Source organism: Poecilia formosa, unplaced genomic scaffold, assembly GCF_000485575.1.
Source record: "Poecilia formosa unplaced genomic scaffold, Poecilia_formosa-5.1.2 Scaffold243, whole genome shotgun sequence".
Classification (NCBI taxonomy): domain Eukaryota; kingdom Metazoa; phylum Chordata; class Actinopteri; order Cyprinodontiformes; family Poeciliidae; genus Poecilia; species Poecilia formosa.
Genome location: NW_006800182.1, coordinates 465,928 through 483,636, shown reverse-complemented (window position 1 = coordinate 483,636; position 17,709 = coordinate 465,928). Strand labels below are relative to the sequence as shown.

Here is a 17,709-nt window from a genome sequence, read left to right as displayed (position 1 = left end):
CAGTGAAATGCTATGTGCTAATGTTAATGCACTGCCTTGCGCAGCCCAATAAAAACGTTGGGTTTACTTGTGAGCTGGGGTCTGTAATTAAAGTTAATTAGTGGGTGACAGATCGAGATTGGACACTACATCTACAGGTCAGGTTGCATGTTTTAGGCCTTATCTAAACTCTAGAGTATAGTAAACACAGCACAGTGGATCTTCAGATCCTCTTTGACCAAAACTGAAGATATTTACTCAGCCTGCCTGCTCAAGCGGTCAAAGAGCAATTTAAAAGACCCTTCACAGCCAGCATGCTGCCAAGGTACACAAGGCACATATGAACTGGCTCAGACATTATAACATATTCTTTTAGAACCAGCAAGAATTAGTTGCTTTTCTGCTTTTTTTAAAAATTGACTATATCAAGTTTTATTTCTATACATTAAAGTTTTTGTATAAGTAGAGTGTATTGTCAAACTGTGGTACTTTTACTCAAGGTTATCATAACATAAAAGCCTTTTAGGTCATGATTCATTACAGCTTTCTCTTGACTGTCATATATTTCCCAAGCCAAAAAGATGAAAAAAGAGACATTATGACTCAGGGGCAGAAATCTTCCCAGACAACACAACAGTCCCTTAAACTGACAACAAGAAAAATAGATGGGGTCTCTCCAGTAAACACAGAAAAGCCTGCATTTGGTTTAGTTGTGTACACTGTATACAATAAGCTTTTGGAAGGATTTTGGGTGTGTGTGTGTGTGCGCTATCTTGTGTGTGTAGTTGTGTATTGTGTGCAGTATAATGGATGATGAAAACGTTCTAAATACATCAACTATTTGAATGTTGTGGAAATCTATTACCCTTTGAAGTTCACAGTAAATGATTTATACATAAGAATATTCAAACAAATTTATTTTGTTTAGGAACATTGTCCCTCAAAGTCCAATTACACTGTTAAAATTTTCTTTGTGGGTCTAACTGCAGTGCTCTAACAAAGCTATGCAGTTTGTCAAAGGGTTCCTTCAAAAGCCTGTTTACACAAACATTTACATTCCTCTGTAATGTTTCACATCTGAATATTCCTTAAAAGAGAAAGTACAATAATACAAAAATCATGGATTGTCTTCAAAGGAATAAAAAATAGCAGTTCAGGAGTTAGATCATGTCTGGACAATGATTACGTGTGTCATTCATATTTAATGGCAAATAGTTTTAAACTTAACTCTTTAAAAGATCACATTTTAACACACAGCTCAACGTCCCTAAAGAGTAAACAATGTTGCGAAGACAAGGAAGATAATCACTCACTGATGGAAGTAGGAGTTATATCAAAGCTTAGAGAAATAGATAAACAAGGAAAAATTAAGGAAAAGCAGTATTGCAAGTAATTTAAAACCAATGTGATACTTACTGACTTGGATCTTTAGAAATATTTACATTTTCACAGTTACATAAGCTGGATATCACACAAACTAACATCAATTTATTATTAAAAGTGTGAGAAGAAGGTTATTTATATGGACAAGAATTTTGGTTGCTGGAAAAACATTTAGATTAGTAGTCAGCTTTTCCTTCAGCAACTGATAAAACCAAAAATTTCATCCATAAGAGCAATAAGAGGTTTATATTTTAATAAATATTCTGGCATTGCCATTGAGTCACTTATTTGAATTTACATTATAAGGGGAGCTTTGATTATGATCAATATTAATTAATAGTATAAAAAATGCTTAAAAACATAATATGTGAGAAGAACTGCAGAACACAATGACTAAAATTGTGTGCTTAAACATCAGTGGATAAATATTATTAGGCAACACAAAACTCAATTAATTTTTGGCCTTACTTTGTATCCACTGACTCGAGGGTCAGCAGAGACCACCTGGTGTTACCACTGGTGATGATCCGCAATATTCACAATATGGATTTTTTCATGACACTTATGTTTAAAATGAGTTTTATCTGAATAACTTTAAATACATATCAAAGTTCCTCTTAAATGAATAACCTTATTTTAAATTTTCAAAAATGCTTTGACAATACTTGAAATATTCCATAATTTGATGCAACTTAAATAATGTTAACTTGTTTGAAACTTTGGTACTAAGGGCAACCCTGGCTAAGAAGTATTATTTTGGCTACAGCAATGAATTACTGACATTTCTTTTCAGCACTCTAAAGAAAGTCTTAATAAAGTTTCAGTAGACGTCTAACATTACATAGTTTTCACATTACCCCAACCCTGATTGGTTCATGTCTCCTCTCGGAGATCCTTCACAATGCACCTCAGGATCCAAACAGAAGATTTTTCCAACTAGATCAAAGAGGGCTTATAACCTTTGAGGATTTGGTTGGAATAAACAGTTTTGTTTGCATCATACATTAAGCCACTTTTGTCTGTTTTTGTGTAAAACTGTGCAAGATTCTACTTTTCCTCAAAAAATTTTGAAGCATCACCAAATAACTTAAATGATCATCATCACTACACAAAGCCTAAAATATCCATGTTTGGATATCTGGAATTTACAGTGACAGTTTTAAACATTATGAGGGATGCAGAAAAACGCCAAAGGATAATCTGTTTATGGTACTTTAATATTTGTTCTTGCCTTCGTCTCTTCCATACAATGGGAACAGCTTGTGTAGCGCCTGTAGCACTAGACCAGCTCACCCCTCCGTAAAATGCCCCTTAACCTCTCCCCTGTCACACACAAGGTCAATTTCATGCTGGTTTCAAAGCCATAAAGTCGCACTGAGCAAGTCATGCTTTGGGCGCCGGGCGACTGAGGAATGCGTACAGCACAGTCGCTTGCACTTAATCACAGATGCACACTGACATGCAGGGAGCTGCACACCCTCCCAGGGCTGAAACATCTTTATCTAAGTACCTTTATCAGAAAGCACTTCTGCCCAGCTTTTGTTGTGGCCATAAATATTGTGTGCGTGTGTGTGTGTGTTTTTTTTTTTTTCCCATCTGTCTGCTTTGTTTCTTTGCTTGTGTGTGAACATAATATTCGCTTCTTCTTCCGTCGGAAAAACAGAAACAAAACGGTTGCATGCTGTGTTGTTGGTCTGAGTGGAGAAAGGGGGCCTGACCCCTAGAAAAGAGGAGGGGTGAATAGACTTTTGACGCCAGAAGCCCAGACCGCAGCTAATAGAGAACAGGTGTGGTGGTGAAGAAAAAAGAAGAGAGGAGAGGAGATAGAAGGAGGACTACAGCAGCTATGGATGTTCCTGTAGTTAAATCAAATATGAGTTAGAAAGGCTATGCCTACAAGTGCATCAAAGGGCCCTCACATGCAGTGAATGTATTGTTTTAAACTGACCATGTGTGTGTGAGTAGCTGTAGAGGCTTTGGCTCGGAGGGGTGCCGCTGAAGTTTGAGTAGCCCAGGAGTCCTGTTTGTCCTGGAGAGTGACTCAAACCATCCTCTGTTTTTATGTCTAAAATAAAAACAACACAACATTTGTGATATATTCAACATAAAACATATGGGCATCCACTACGGTAAAATACGAGTTTAATCTATTGATCTCTGCTACCAATAGCCACCGTTTAACTATGACCAAACAATTCCACCATTTGTTTTTGGAAGCTCAAACTATGACTAGTTATCTGGATGTGCAAAATCTAGACAACAAATTAGCCATGGTTCTTGCTTTTGTAAGTCAATAAAAAATTATGTGCTCGTTTCTTGAATTAGACAATATTTCCACAAGGCAATAAACATTGCTTTACTGTTTAGCACTACAAGGCACAAGCTGTACTGCGATCCTCTGTGGGATTAAAAAAAAACATTTAGTCTTGAAAACCAGTGTCTAAACTTAGGCAATATCCTGCAACCAAATGCAACCAAATTTCTAAAAATACCAGAAATGGCATGCCAGAATGTAAAACTAAATAAAAATCTTTTTATAGTTTGGACTTTACATTTTGTCAGTTTTGTGGTCATAATAAAAACGTGTCAGAAGACTTTATGTTTGATATATGTTTTTATAGATGCAACATGTTTCATGATACAACAACTAACATGTCCCAGGAAATCTGAAATGTCAGAATGCTAACAAGATACCACCGGAACATCATAAAGGATCACACATTTTGTACAGCTGAGTTCAACTTCACCAAGGCCTGATTGCCTCCAGACATGCAGAATTAAAACGTTACTTAAACAGAACTTTCCTGACAACATGAAGTATCCTAAAATATTTAAAAAAGAAACACACTATCACCCCTTTCTACTGAAATTCAAAAACAGATTAACTTACATATCTTAATTTAGAAAGAGTTAAAAAGCAATTTCAAAGCATTTGGGACTCTAGTGAACCAGAGTGAAACATTATCCACAAATTGATAAGAAACAAAACAAAACATCCCACCCAGGAGTGAGTGATTTACCAAAATGACTCTTAAAAGCACATCCACGACTCATCCAGGAGGTGATAAATTATGTCAGATTAATATCTAAAGAACTAAAGCCCACAGTTGAGGTCAGCATTTATGATACTGCAGTTAGAATCAAGGTGGAAACCACTACTGAACAAAAACAACAGACATGTCTGTTCAAAGTTCTCCAAAAATAAAAGCAACACATTTTTGGGGAAAATATTCTGAGGACTGATGAATCAATAGTGGGCATTTTCAGAAGATACTGAATAGATCTATCATTCAGTCTTTTATTACAGTTAGCTCACAGAGCTAACTTTTTACAGGAATAACATTTTTCAAACATAATACTGAGTTTGTTTGTACTCACTGTAAGAGGGCATGCTGTAGCCTTGTGTGTGGTGTGTATAAGCTGTGTATGGTACTGCGGGTTGAAGGGCAGGGCTGTACTGAGTCTGTCCGTATGCAGCCATGGCTTTGATCCTACAAGGCAGAAGACATAAAATAAGGTTGTTACAGCAAAACATTTGTTCTTGGGAAATTTAATTGTGGAGTGAAGAACTGTTTTCAGTCAGAGAACAGACAACAATCTGAGCCATTGTTTACCTCTAACTTTAAAGAGCTTCTAAAAAGCACAAATATTGTTGGACTCGTCTCACAATCAAAATTCTAAATTATTATTATTTTTTATTTTATTTTAATCTTCTACGTATATGCGAGAAGACATGATGCACTGCATCGTAAATCTATTTAAATTTAGTGTCAAATGTCACAACGAACTTAGGCACCAGAGGTAAGGTAAAGTAAGGCAATTTTATCTATATAGCACATTTTCAGCAACAAGGCAATTCAAAGTGCAAAGCTCTGAATATGAAGCCGTCAATGAGAAGAGGTGTAATTAAAAAAAAAAAGATCAGTTGAAAAAACCTAAAAACTTTTAATTAATAAAAAAAGAAAAGTATGAAAAAATAAATAGATGATTCTTTGGGGCTAAAATTAGTTACATTACATGTGCTGAAAAATCTCACTGATCAAAAACTAAGGACACGTCTTAAGTAAATGTTCTTTTTTTTGGCAATACAATTTACAATAAGGTCACAGAACCTGTTTGATAACTTCAGGGACTTTCTGCTTTGTTCTTTTCCTTTTTCTCTCTTACCTGCTCCTATTGAGAGAGCCGTATCTTCTTTATCCTGTCACCCTCCTCTTAAATCAGGTTCCTCTGAGTACGTCAACTCTCCTGTGGAAACAATCAGGGCCCAGATATGGAGTTCACTGATCCTCGATGACCTGCTTTTTGCTTTCATCAGATTTTTGGCAGCTAAAGAAGAAGAAGAAAAAAAAAATCCATAAACACGAGGCAAAATGTGAAAAAGTATGGAAAAAATGAGAGCTTAGATGTTATCTTAGTGCGAAAAGACTTAGCAATTTCAGTTGCAGTCAAATTATAAATAATGTTTCCTGGAAAATTGTTGATTTACGCTTCTGACTGGCACCTGTACTTTTGGCACCTTGAAAATATTCAGGCTGTCTAACTGCAGAAGGAACATAAACACCAAGAACAAAGCAGTGTTAGCTGCCAACTGATAGCACTGTGTGTTTCTTAATATGCTAGTCTCAATGGCGAACAGTAGAGCTTTGTTAAACAGAACAAGATAAGACGGGAGATTTTGTTTTAGTTTTTCTGCCCTTCTCATTGTGGATTAAACTCACTGGCAGCTCTCTGATTAACATCAGATATAAAATCTCTTTTTACTGAGATTTTAATTTACTAGATAATCCAAATATAAACATATTTAGATTTTTTTATATATTAATTCAGCTTATGATACAGTTATAATGAGAACAAGTCATATGTGATGAATGAATTCCATATAAATTTTGCACTTTGATTTTTGAATTCCTCTTTACTAGTAAATAATGAACGTATGGGGGAAAAGAAAAACAAGAGCTAATGGTATAAAATGTAATTAATTATGAATAATCTATATCCCATACAGGGTCAGAATTATGCATACAAGCTGAAATATATGTACATATCCTCTAATTCTTGAAATAAATGGTAAAAATTGTATGTTAGCATGGCAAGGACAAATCTTTGTAACTACTCATTTTCAACCATAATTGACTATTAATGGTAGTTACTCTTTGCCTGCATAAGGATTTGTTTGATTGAACCAATGGATTGATCGATTAATACTCAAAATAAGAAAGTCAAAGAAAGTCCATGAGGATGTCATAAAAGAAGAAGACCAGAAAATAATCCAAAAGACTGACCTCAAGACAAAAAGAACATTGGTTAGGATTTTTAGGAGCAATGCAAAAGTTATCAAGACTTAAGCCTTTAATGAACTGGAAATTGTAGGAATACCAGTGTCACGATAACAAATTTTGCTGAGCGATTAATTGTCTACAAAATTATTGCGATAAACGATAATATTGTTTCAAGACCTTTTGACACTGAGTTAATGGAAATGACTAATAATACATGCTATTTCCTGCCATAGATAGATATACTTTATTTTCAAAAGAACACATAACATTGGAACTGATAAACTAAATAAGCAAAACAACCAAAAACAAAAATGAAATGGACTCTCAGTCTCCATTAACAACGTACTTGAATTAAAACTAAACAACATAAAGCCAAAGTGGAAATATGCTGCATTCAACCAAAAGAGTGCAGATTATGAAGTCTGTTTACTGTATTGGCCTTCAGTAATCACTAGATTTAAATAGAGAAGATGGGCACATCCGACTACCTAATGCAATAGTTCATACTACACAAATTTTTCCCCCTATTTTCTCCTTATGACAATCTTAGATTGTTGGCTGATCTAAGATTGTTGCTACAGGATGATCGGTTACGATCATCCTGTAGTGTGATGTAGATTGTCGTGGCTGCTCCGATCTAAATCAGGGGTTTTCGGGAGCTTAACGCTGAATGTGACAGGTAGCCAATCAGAAAGCGCGGATTCTCCTACGAAGAACAGCTGAACAGGTCGATAGGTTTAATTTATTGTGCGATTATTTGATTTATCGTTTATCGTGACAGGCCTAGTTGTCCATGGTGAAATGAGTTTTACATTGTCATGCAATAAAAGAGTTTCACCCAAGAAGCTTCAAAATTAACATCTTCAATCCAAATTGCCCACATGGACAATTTCTCTGAACTTTTTGTGCAGAATCATTAGCTTCTGGCAATGTTTTCTTGTGGCTTGTGCTGCACAAAGGAGTCTCTCAGACAGTCTGAACAAGGTTTCTGCAAACCATGGATTGCATATAAATATTTTCCCTAAAATGTACCACAACTACAATGTTTTGTCCCTTTTTAAATTAGGTTTTGTTTTATCCCTGATGAAAAATGCATGTTGTTGAAAGTTAATGTTTCTAAAAAATGCAGAATATTCTACCAAAGTATTTAATTTTTGTTTATGTTAGAATGAAACTGTCACATTTAGTTTGGGAATTCCATCAGTATTCCATTTTCTTTACTTCCCCTTTTTTTCTTTCTCCTTCTTGTTGCAGTTGCTTTGGGACCACTCTGTTGTAGCAATGCTGCAATTTTAACCTTGTTGAAAACATGACTAGACAGAGAGATGACAATTGTGAGTTGTTGAGGCAAAATGTTTTTAAAGAAAGAGAAACTGACAAAAAGTGATATTTGAAAAAGACAAAAATAGATTTATGCATATTTTTCTTTTTTTTTTGTATTTTTATAAAAAAAAATGTTAAGGGTTAAGCGTAAACTTTAATTTTAAGATCTGAGTGTATGTTAATTATCGAAAATCGGAAATAGTCCAAAACTTTTTATTATTTTACTATTTATTTTCCCATAAATCCTGGTATGATCTGTATCATAGCAGACTTTGTTGCCCTACAAAATGACAATGATTGTGGGCAAGGAACAGTATCAGGGTAGTGCTTTGCACATCCTAGAACTTCTCTCAGATCAAAATTGAAATTTATGGTCATTTAGCATGCTCTTGATTTCAAAATGGACACACATACATCTTCAAGAACTGTGTGTGTCACCACCGAGGCACTTCCTTGTTCAGGGTGAGGCCCAAGAGCAGGGCGTCCAAGGCCATGGGAACTACAGGACACCGGAGGGGAGATGAGCGGAGCTCAGCAGAGCCGTGGAGAGCCGAGGTCTGAAACTAAAGCTAAAACAAACTCAGCGGGGCCACAGGGGGCCACAAGGCCACAAGGCCAGTTCCACCAGCTTCACCTGGGTTCCAGGGATCTGCTAGACCGCTGCTTCTTTCACGGATATCAAATTCTAGCTTTTATGTTGTGTGTTATGCATTAAGTGCAAATGAGAGTATAAATTCTTCAAAGAGCGTTCCAATAACTAAAATATTTAATAATAAAAATATGACTACACAGCACGGAATGAGTTTTGAACACAGTTGAAAAATAGTTCATTGATGTTTTCACTGACCTCTAACATCTGAAGCCATGTGAGAATGCCATTGTGGGGATTTGTGACATTCAATCATAATCTTGTATTTGTTTATCCATAAGTAAATGTGGTAAAAAGTAAAGAAAAAAAATTACCAAAGTTTAACTTATACAGGAGAAAAATAACATTTTCCAGTTGCTACTTTTTTCAGGTTGCCTGAAAAAAGTATATTTTCATAAACTTAAGCACCTTTAATGGTTTATGTAATGATTGGCGTAAGCACTCTGACATAAAGTCTTTTGGTTAAAAGGCATATATTTTTACTTTGATGAGTTTCTCTCAACGGTTGAAGCAGAGAAGACATGTTAGTTCTCCATAACTAGGAATATCAAGTGCCCTCAGCAACCAAAGGGTTTTGTGTTTCACAACACATTCCACAGCATTATAAATCTTCATTGTAAAAGTTATGCCCATTTCACCAATTTGTGCGAAACCTCCTCAGTGTAAACGGCAACTGCTGGTGGTATTAGATCAGTTTTGTAAGACAATCTGATAACCTTGACACAGTTAAGCCAAAAAGTATTCACAGCCCTGGCAGATTTACCAAAAGGTTTGTTTTTAATATGAGACGGATATCTATCAAAACAAAATAAAATCTTGTCAAAAGAGTTTCTCTTTGAAAAAAAAAAGTATTTAAAAATAGCCAGGTTAAAAATGACCTATATTCTTCTTAATCAATGGAAAAAAAAAAAAAAAAAAATCTTCATTTGCATTTACAGCAATTAAAGCTTTCTTTGAGTTCTGGTCAGCTTTGCATGTTTCCACTGGTGTTTTCATGATCGCAAAATGTTAATGTTACTTCAATTTAAGGATAGGCACTATGTTTGGAAAACTTAATCACAATGTTTTGGGGTTTTTAATGGAATAACAATAAGTGATATTAAAACAATTCAAAAAACACATTGTTAACTTTTTCTTGTTAATAAGATAGGAACTGAAGTTAAAGTCCCACAAACACAAATACTGCTCTAATAAAAATTATTTACGCATTACTTAATATGGTGCTTCAGGACACAAGTAGTTTAGGTTTAGCATCATACAATAACTGCATTTATTTTTTAAGAAAACATGTATTGCTGTTTTTATGGAACCAACAGTGAAAAAAATGACAATACATGGTATGATGATCCTCATCTCCACTTCCAGTCAAAACCTAAACCTCCAGGGATATAAATAAATCTGGGTTTAACTTTATAACACAAAGTATGCTTTATTGGTTGCTAAATTACAAAAAAAAAAAAAAANTTTTTTTTTTTTTACATAATTTATTTATACCATAAATATAAAACAGAGGATCTGCCATCACTTGACTGGTGGTTAGTAGTAAATAAATAAGCTTCAGTTGGCCTTTTCAATTATTCACACAAGTCAAGTTATATGAAATTCCATGTCTTTATCTTCATCTCACTAAGTATGCATTTATGATCTAAATATTTGAAATATGTCCCCGTCTGTCTCAATGTGAGAAAAGAGTCATATTACACATTGTAATGTGTAATATGGCCTGACCTTTATCGAAACAGTCAATCAACAGCCTGAAGAGGTGACTTGCCAGTCTATAATTGTACCATATGGAACCCCACCTGGAGCCCCTAATTTAGACGGTCAGTGTAAGTGCCTGGGGAAAAGCTGGAGGGGCTGAATCACTGTTGCACAGAGATGTCTCTTCTTAGAAGCTGATAACAAGGAGGGCACTATCTGGTTCTGTAGGACACTGTTAAGTTTTTTTTTTTTTCTTTTTTAGGGGTGGAGGGGAATGGTGCCATCTGCCATCTACAGCTCTCTTTAGTCATTACTGACACACAGCTGATACAGAGAAGGACAAGGGGAAACAAAAAGTGAGTGGAAAGAGAAATGGAATAAATTATTATTACTATGAGTTTCATAAGGTAGTGTAGAATAAAATAATGAAAATTATTCAACACGCAAGCCAAAATACAGGAGATTCACAGGTGTTTGTTAGAGAAAATGAGTAAACAAACATCAGGATGATAAAGAGCACACCAAAAATATTAAGAATAAAGTTGTGGAGGATTTTAAAGCGCAGTTATGATTCAAAACAAATACAAGCTTCGAGCAACTCATAGAGAGTTCAAAGCACAATCTGAAAATGGAAAAGAAAAGACACATCTGCAAACCTAAACTGACAGGCAGAGATCCACAGATCAGGTGGGAGAATCGTTCATAAAAAGCTGCAAAAACTCCAGACTAAGGTCGTCATTGACCTTCAGGCAATAAAGCAATCTAAAACAAAAGCACAGAGGTACAACGGAGTAATTATGAGCATAGCAAGTTTATGTGTTAAAATAACCCAGTTAAAATCCAGGCTTAAATTTAATTGAAGTACATTTTTTGTGAAAAGTTACTAAAGCTCTGAGGGCATGGTGAGGATGTTGTAATGATGGGTAAAAAATGGGAGTGAGGAGCAGCTCTAATCATAACCATGTGTATTTCATTGCATAAATGTAATGATGTTTTTAATTTGTGTCCTAACTAAACACATCCTATTTCTAAACAGGTATACTTTAATGTCTGGAACCAAATACCATGTAATGTACATAAAATAGAGAGAACGCCAAAAACAACAGACAGTACGGCACAAATTTCAAAGTAAATCTGAAACACCACCAATGAGGCACTGCGGCTCAGTCATTTTTTGTTTTAGGTATGTTTATGTAACCAGATACTGAAGCCTTCAAGAGTTCATTTTAATGTGATGCAACAGTCTGTTACATAATTTTAATGCTTATGCATATCTTTTACACTGTGACTTTGAATCCATCAGTCAACTGCACTGGTTAAAAAAAATAAAAATCTTTGAGTGCATGTCTGGAGTTTCTGAAGTGTGCACAAAAATACTTCTCTAAAGTAGAGTATTTTCAAGCAAATGTTAATTGTTGAAACTGTAATTGTGTTTTTAATTATTCTGGTACAGAGTGATTAAATGACAATTTTTTATGGCTGCTATGTCAAAACAGTAGATGTGTGTAATTGGTGCTCACCACACCCCACCAAGCAAAACACAGATGTTATTTGCAGTTACATAGTAGAGAGATTAGGTTTTGGATGGTAAAAATAATGCTTAATTTATTAAGACATTTTCTACTGAAGCTCATCTGCTTTTTACATTAGCACCTGTTTTTTTTATTATTATTATTTCAAATAACTTCATGTTTTTGAAAATTGTGAAAAGATGCCAAAGTAGAATTTATAGTGACTGAGATACAATGTTTGCTTTACCAGCTTTAAAACTGGTAAACATGAGTGACCACTTAAGACCTTCATGATTAATCCTTACTGACAGGTTAAAAACCATAATTGCACAAACACATTCACACACACACACGAACCTGACTAACGCTCCCTAAATCTAGTCAACACGGACTACATATAACAACAGAGCAGAGCTCCTTTTCCAGAAACAGAGGGATTCAACAACGGGGTCCAATTAATCTCTGGCAGCAGGGAAGCTGTTGTCGACTCAGTCTGCGCTCTGTAACTTTACCCTCAGGCCTGATGGACTTTTCTTTTCACTTGAGTGACTTCTGCAACAAGACGTTTTCAGTCCCAGGACCCCCTCCCTGCGTCTCTAAGTAACCAAAATCGTCTGCTACAGAAATCTTTATCTCTGTTTCTTAAGCAACCCTTATTTGTTTTTAAATTCCCTTTAAAATACACTGTCTCCTATGAAAGATTGGGTCCATCTTCTATGTCCAACAACAAGGACAAAGAGTATATTTTAAAAACGTCCCTGTGTAATATTGCAAAATTGTAGTGGGACCACCTACTCCATGGCCTAGACCCAGTCTCCCTCAGAATCAGTGCCCCGGGACGGAGGGTCAGGCAGAGAGACAGCTGGCAGACCTCCCACCAGCCTGTAGGAGAGGACTAGGCTGACCCCAGTCAGATGGTGGTCTGGCTCCCAGGTAACAAACATCTGGTCCAGAGATGGGAGGGTGGTCAAACATGCGCTCGCACATTCAGAATTGACACACGCCTGACTGCTCCTGCCTTCGCTAATGAACTCGCTCTCACACGCAGGGGCACACACACTCCACACTCGGGTTTATTAGTCATTAGGATGAAAAGGTCCTCCCTCAATCAGGCTCTTCTGCACAAGATGGCAACTGGCCGCCCTAGTTGCTAACAGCTGGTCAGACAGAACTAACTGGTAGGTGAGGCTCATAAGCTCTACAGACGCAGTGAGGTTCAGTTACATCTTTTTAAGTAGGATTAATGGGGAATAGAGACAGAAAGAATGAAGTAGAGTGAGATTCATGATTGAAGATCAAGTAAGTTCATGGAGAAAGAAGAACTGACATTTAAAGTAGTTGGTGGAAACACTATCTTTAGAAAAGGTATAAAAAAAATAATTACTTGAGAAAATATTTTATCACCCCCCAAAAATTTTTTAGATAAAAAAAACTTTAGCAACACTTTAAATAACAATGTTTCTAAATATTGTTATTTAAAGTGTTGCTTACGACGTGTGTGGCTTGACTTTTTCCAAAATGAAATAAAGAGAGCAGCAATAAGTAATGGGGACAGCTGCTGTCTGCCCACAGCACAGGGTTTGTTTCACTTGCAGACCAACGAGCACCACCACTGAGCCAGACCCAAGGGCTCTCTGGGGACTAACTGGATATGAAAAATGAGGGTGAGGATATTTCTATTTTTATAGAAATAAATAAAAAATTAAAAAGCTATTAAAAGTCAGGCACAGTTAGCCCATTTGATCAACCTTAACAACGTTTTCTCAACAGCTTTTTAACCACATTTAAACCTCAGTTGACATCTTCATGTACGTCTTAATGCTGCTTAAATGGAAAACAGTGTCTTTATGTATGTTTATTTAATAAAATGTTGCTAGGAGACGGGGGGTATTAAATCATAACTGAAAGACCGTTTTGATAATTCAACACTTTCTTACAAGGCAAGTTAAAGTCCTTTACTTTAATTGCTGTTTGTTCAGATGAAATTGGCAGTACAGACTCATCCATCCGTGTTTTTTATTTCATGATCTATTCAAGAAAGACAAAATTAAATACCAAATATACATTTTAAAAATACACTTAAAGAACAATTTAAAAGTGAATGTCATTATTTTTATTGACTGAAAAGTATGGTTATATCTTTCTTTAGTGTTTGAATTAAATGTTGTATCAAGCAATCATCAAACATCTGACAAACTAGTTGCTTGTAATAAATATATTTATTTTACCATACATTGTGTACAAAGTGTTGTAACGTCATGCAAATATGACCTCAATGAAGCAAGTAAATGCCAATAACCACACTTACACTCTCAACACTCAGAGTACTTGTTAAAGCTCAAAGACAAGGAAATTAAACTAAACTATTTGAGCTTCTGCAGCAGCAGAAATAAGCAAGACTAAATGAGCAGCACGCCAGAAGCAAAGTAAACTATTTGGTTTAGCCGGAAAGTTCTTCTGTAACCTTGAATTCAGGCAGGTACAATTGTTTGACTTCCAGCCAGTGAAACAAGGAAGGATGAAGAGAGAAAAGGAAAAGAGAGAGGGGTACACAGAAGCTGAGAGACATTAAGATGCGAGCAGCTGTGAAGGGGTATAATAAAATTGGGGCAGATAAAGTCAGGAAGAGCAGAACTTCCTATGAAAATATTTATCATTCCAGAAACGTTTGGCTACAGAGAGGTTTGGAATTAATTTGTGTTTTCTTAAGGGGGCTCAGGGGTGGGGGGCCTTCAGTGTACAGGATGGGGAATTCTTCACATCCCAGGACTTTTTAGGCTGCTGCTTATTCACAATTTATCAGACCGGGTAATAAGAACCATGAAGGCTGAGGGGAGAGAAGGGGAGATCAACTGAGAAGGGCCTCGGGTCAGCCATCGAGAGGCAGTCCAGAAATGGGGCCTGGTGTTATTAAGAGAGGAACCACAGTGTTAAATCAAACACAGTCGAGCCCACACGTTCGGTATGTGGTCTGAGCACACCGCTCGGCAGCCTCCAGCAGACCCCTGGATGTTATTTGTGAGGCTTAAAATACAGGAGATTTACTAGGATTTACAGCCCATTGAGAATAGAAACATGATATAGGTGCTATCTAAACTAATATTCTCTTTTTCTCTGAAGGTTTGCTTCAGATAATTGAAAATGACAAGAAAAGATGTGCATTGACTCTGTAATGAAAAACCTACTGGTGAGAGTGAAATTTCCAAGAATCAGCCTCCGTTTACACGTATTTACACATATTTAATTTCCAACAGGAATATATGCAAATAAAAACTTGTTCTGGGGTCCATGAAAATGGATTTAGCCCGGATAAAAAATGTTTCCAATTACACAAATAATCAAGCAAAAATAATAATATTAAAAAAAAAAAAAAAAAAAAAAAGATAAAATTTACCACAAAATACAACTGGATTAAATATATCATAAAATGTATTTCCATAATGTCTTTCAAAGGACGGCACCAGGTTAATGGTTGCAGCTCTAAGTCTGTAGTCGAAAAGAAAAAAAGAAGGAATGAGTGTTAAAAAAAAAAAAAAAAAAAGCAGAGAGAGACTTTTTGGTCTAAAGTCATGAAGGGGTGTTTGGAAAAGAAAAAAAAAATGAATACCAGCTTTGAAAAATGCTGAAGTGTGGCTCCCCTAATTTCCTTTAATGACGGTCTCTGCGTGGCTGCTGGAGGCCTGTCAGTGAATTGGATATAATCTTCTGTAGTTAGGCAGAAAGTGAGCAGAAAGTGTAGCACTGATTCAACCAGAACCAAGAAAAACAACATGTTCAATTAAAAGCGAAGGCCCTTCACGCACTTTTACCCTGAATCTTTAAATAGCACGTTGGGAGACAAATAAATGATGGCCAGTCTTGAGTTTCCCTGATCCTTTAAATCACTTCTTAAAAATTCAGAGTGAGTGACAAACGTAATTATGTTGTAACCTATCACATAGTTTAATTAACACTATTATTATAATCAATAATTTTTTTTAATTAAATTTAATTTTAAATTGAAAATATATTTAAGGTATGCAATGCGCTTATATGAAACATTTGGCATTAAAAATGCAATACAGTTAGGCACAGATATAAAGTTTTTTTTTAAAACATATATTTTTAACTTAAAACAAATATAGAAAAAAATTCTTAGAGGCTGTATGACGTAATTTAAAAACAAGGCTTTGGCTATTTTAGGTTATGGTGTTTTTATCAAAATTTTTCTTTAAAAGAAACGTTCAAATGTAAAATAATCCAACATTTTATACGTAAATCAAGTGTTATGTCCCAAACGGAGATGAATTTGGCAAATTTTGCAACGCAGCATATTTAAACGAGTAGCCTAGTGCTAAACCCGCTTTGAAATGTGTAAGCGTAATCGCCAAATTAAACGACGACACTAACTCTCTGTATGAGAAAGCAAATCAAGAATTTTTTACACTCACCATTATTTACAGAGAATGCAAGAAAAATCCACCGGGCGTCAGTCAGAGGAGCTGCCGCTCCATGCCTGGAGGAGCTTCCCCGCAAACTTCTCCAAGTGTCCCAACGTGAGCGCTCCTGTCTACTCGGAGCCCCTCAACGTGTTTGAGGAGAGATTTTAAAAAAATATTTAAAAAAATAAATAAATAGTCGCTGTCGGTCTGCAGGTCCAGGTGACGGCTTTCTGCAGACACACAGTCGGCATCGATCTTACTTCATGCTCCTCTGCAGCTCCAGGAGGAGTGTTTGCTTTCCCGGCGGTGGGGAAGTGATGTTAAGTAAATGAGCGAAGATTTTTGGTTCCTCCTCCTCCTCGTCGTCCTCCTCCTACTACCTCTGAACAGAGTGCGCGTCCTGCATAGCACGCGGCTTGAATACGTGCTGTGTGTGTGGGCGCGTGCCCCCTTTTTGTCTCAGCCTCTATCTCCGCTTTAAATCTTTTGTTTGGTCAAGAGTTCCGTGCCTGTTTGCACAGCGACCCGCTGATGCTCGAGACTATCTGCGTTTGTTGCAGATATGAAGATTTCCCACACTGCGCAAAAGCTGTTGACACCTTTTTGCTTATAGTCTACTTACCAGAATACCCTGAAAATTGTGACCCACTATATTTATGCAGCTTGTTTCACAAGAAATACGATGTATTTAAGTTTATTTTACTAATCTTCGCAGTTACATTGATTTAATTGTCCTCTTTAAGAATAAGAACATGGAGTTAATGTTCATTGTAACTAAGACAAACTAAAATCCCAATATAAATTCCCTATCATCCCATTATCTTATATTTTAGAACATGGAACACTGAGAAATTGCTTTGTTAACCATAACAGAATTTAGAATTAGAATTTAGAATGTATTGCTGTTCGTCGCTGCACAATGAGATTGAAGTCAACTCCAGTAGTATCACAGTATCATCAAATAGTTTTTCCTCATAAAGTTTGGGTTTTACATGTACATTAGCGTATGGGTCAACATTCAGACCATAAAAGTGAAATAATAAAAGCTGTTTTACAACCAAGACATATTTTCTGTAATATAAAAGAGTGGGGATGTAATGTTATTGGTATTTTTTAGGTTTAAGAATGTATTATTTTAATATATAACATTTATAATATTTTTGCTGTTAGTAGAATATCATGTTTTTGTTATTTGAATGAATCAGTGTTTGTGGGGTTTTCTTTGTCAAAAAAAAAGAGGCTTTGACATAATGTATGAAAGGTGCTATAAAAATAAACATCTATATCACTTACTGAAAAGTGTTGTTCTAGTTTACTAGCTTACCTTTCAATATTGTCACTTATTTTCTGTTGGAAAATGTGACCGAAACTTCAAGGTTAACAAAACAGGTCACATGGAAGCAACACCTGCTGAACAGGAAGTCAGTATTTGCCTGCCTCATGTCTGTTAGGGGAACCGC

The 17,709-nt window shown here is 35.9% G+C and overlaps 1 protein-coding gene across 4 annotated transcripts in view; it reads right to left on the bottom strand.

Moving 5' to 3' along the window:
* Positions 1 to 16,697, bottom strand: part of eya2 (EYA transcriptional coactivator and phosphatase 2) — a 30,088-nt gene extending 13,391 nt beyond the window's left edge. Inside the window, exons 1-4 of one of the 4 annotated variants that reach the window (XM_007569606.2) lie at positions 16,259 to 16,697; positions 5,530 to 5,691; positions 4,741 to 4,853; positions 3,311 to 3,427 (exon numbers count right to left, since the gene is read on the bottom strand). In XM_007569606.2, the coding sequence (XP_007569668.1) occupies positions 3,311 to 3,427; positions 4,741 to 4,843 (220 nt within the window). In that variant the 5' untranslated portion in view covers positions 4,844 to 4,853; positions 5,530 to 5,691; positions 16,259 to 16,697. The remainder of the gene's footprint in view (positions 1 to 3,310; positions 3,428 to 4,740; positions 4,854 to 5,529; positions 5,692 to 16,258) is intronic. The other 3 variants (XM_007569607.2, XM_007569608.2, XM_007569609.2) reach the window with 3 other exon arrangements.
* Positions 16,698 to 17,709: the final 1,012 nt, after the last annotated feature.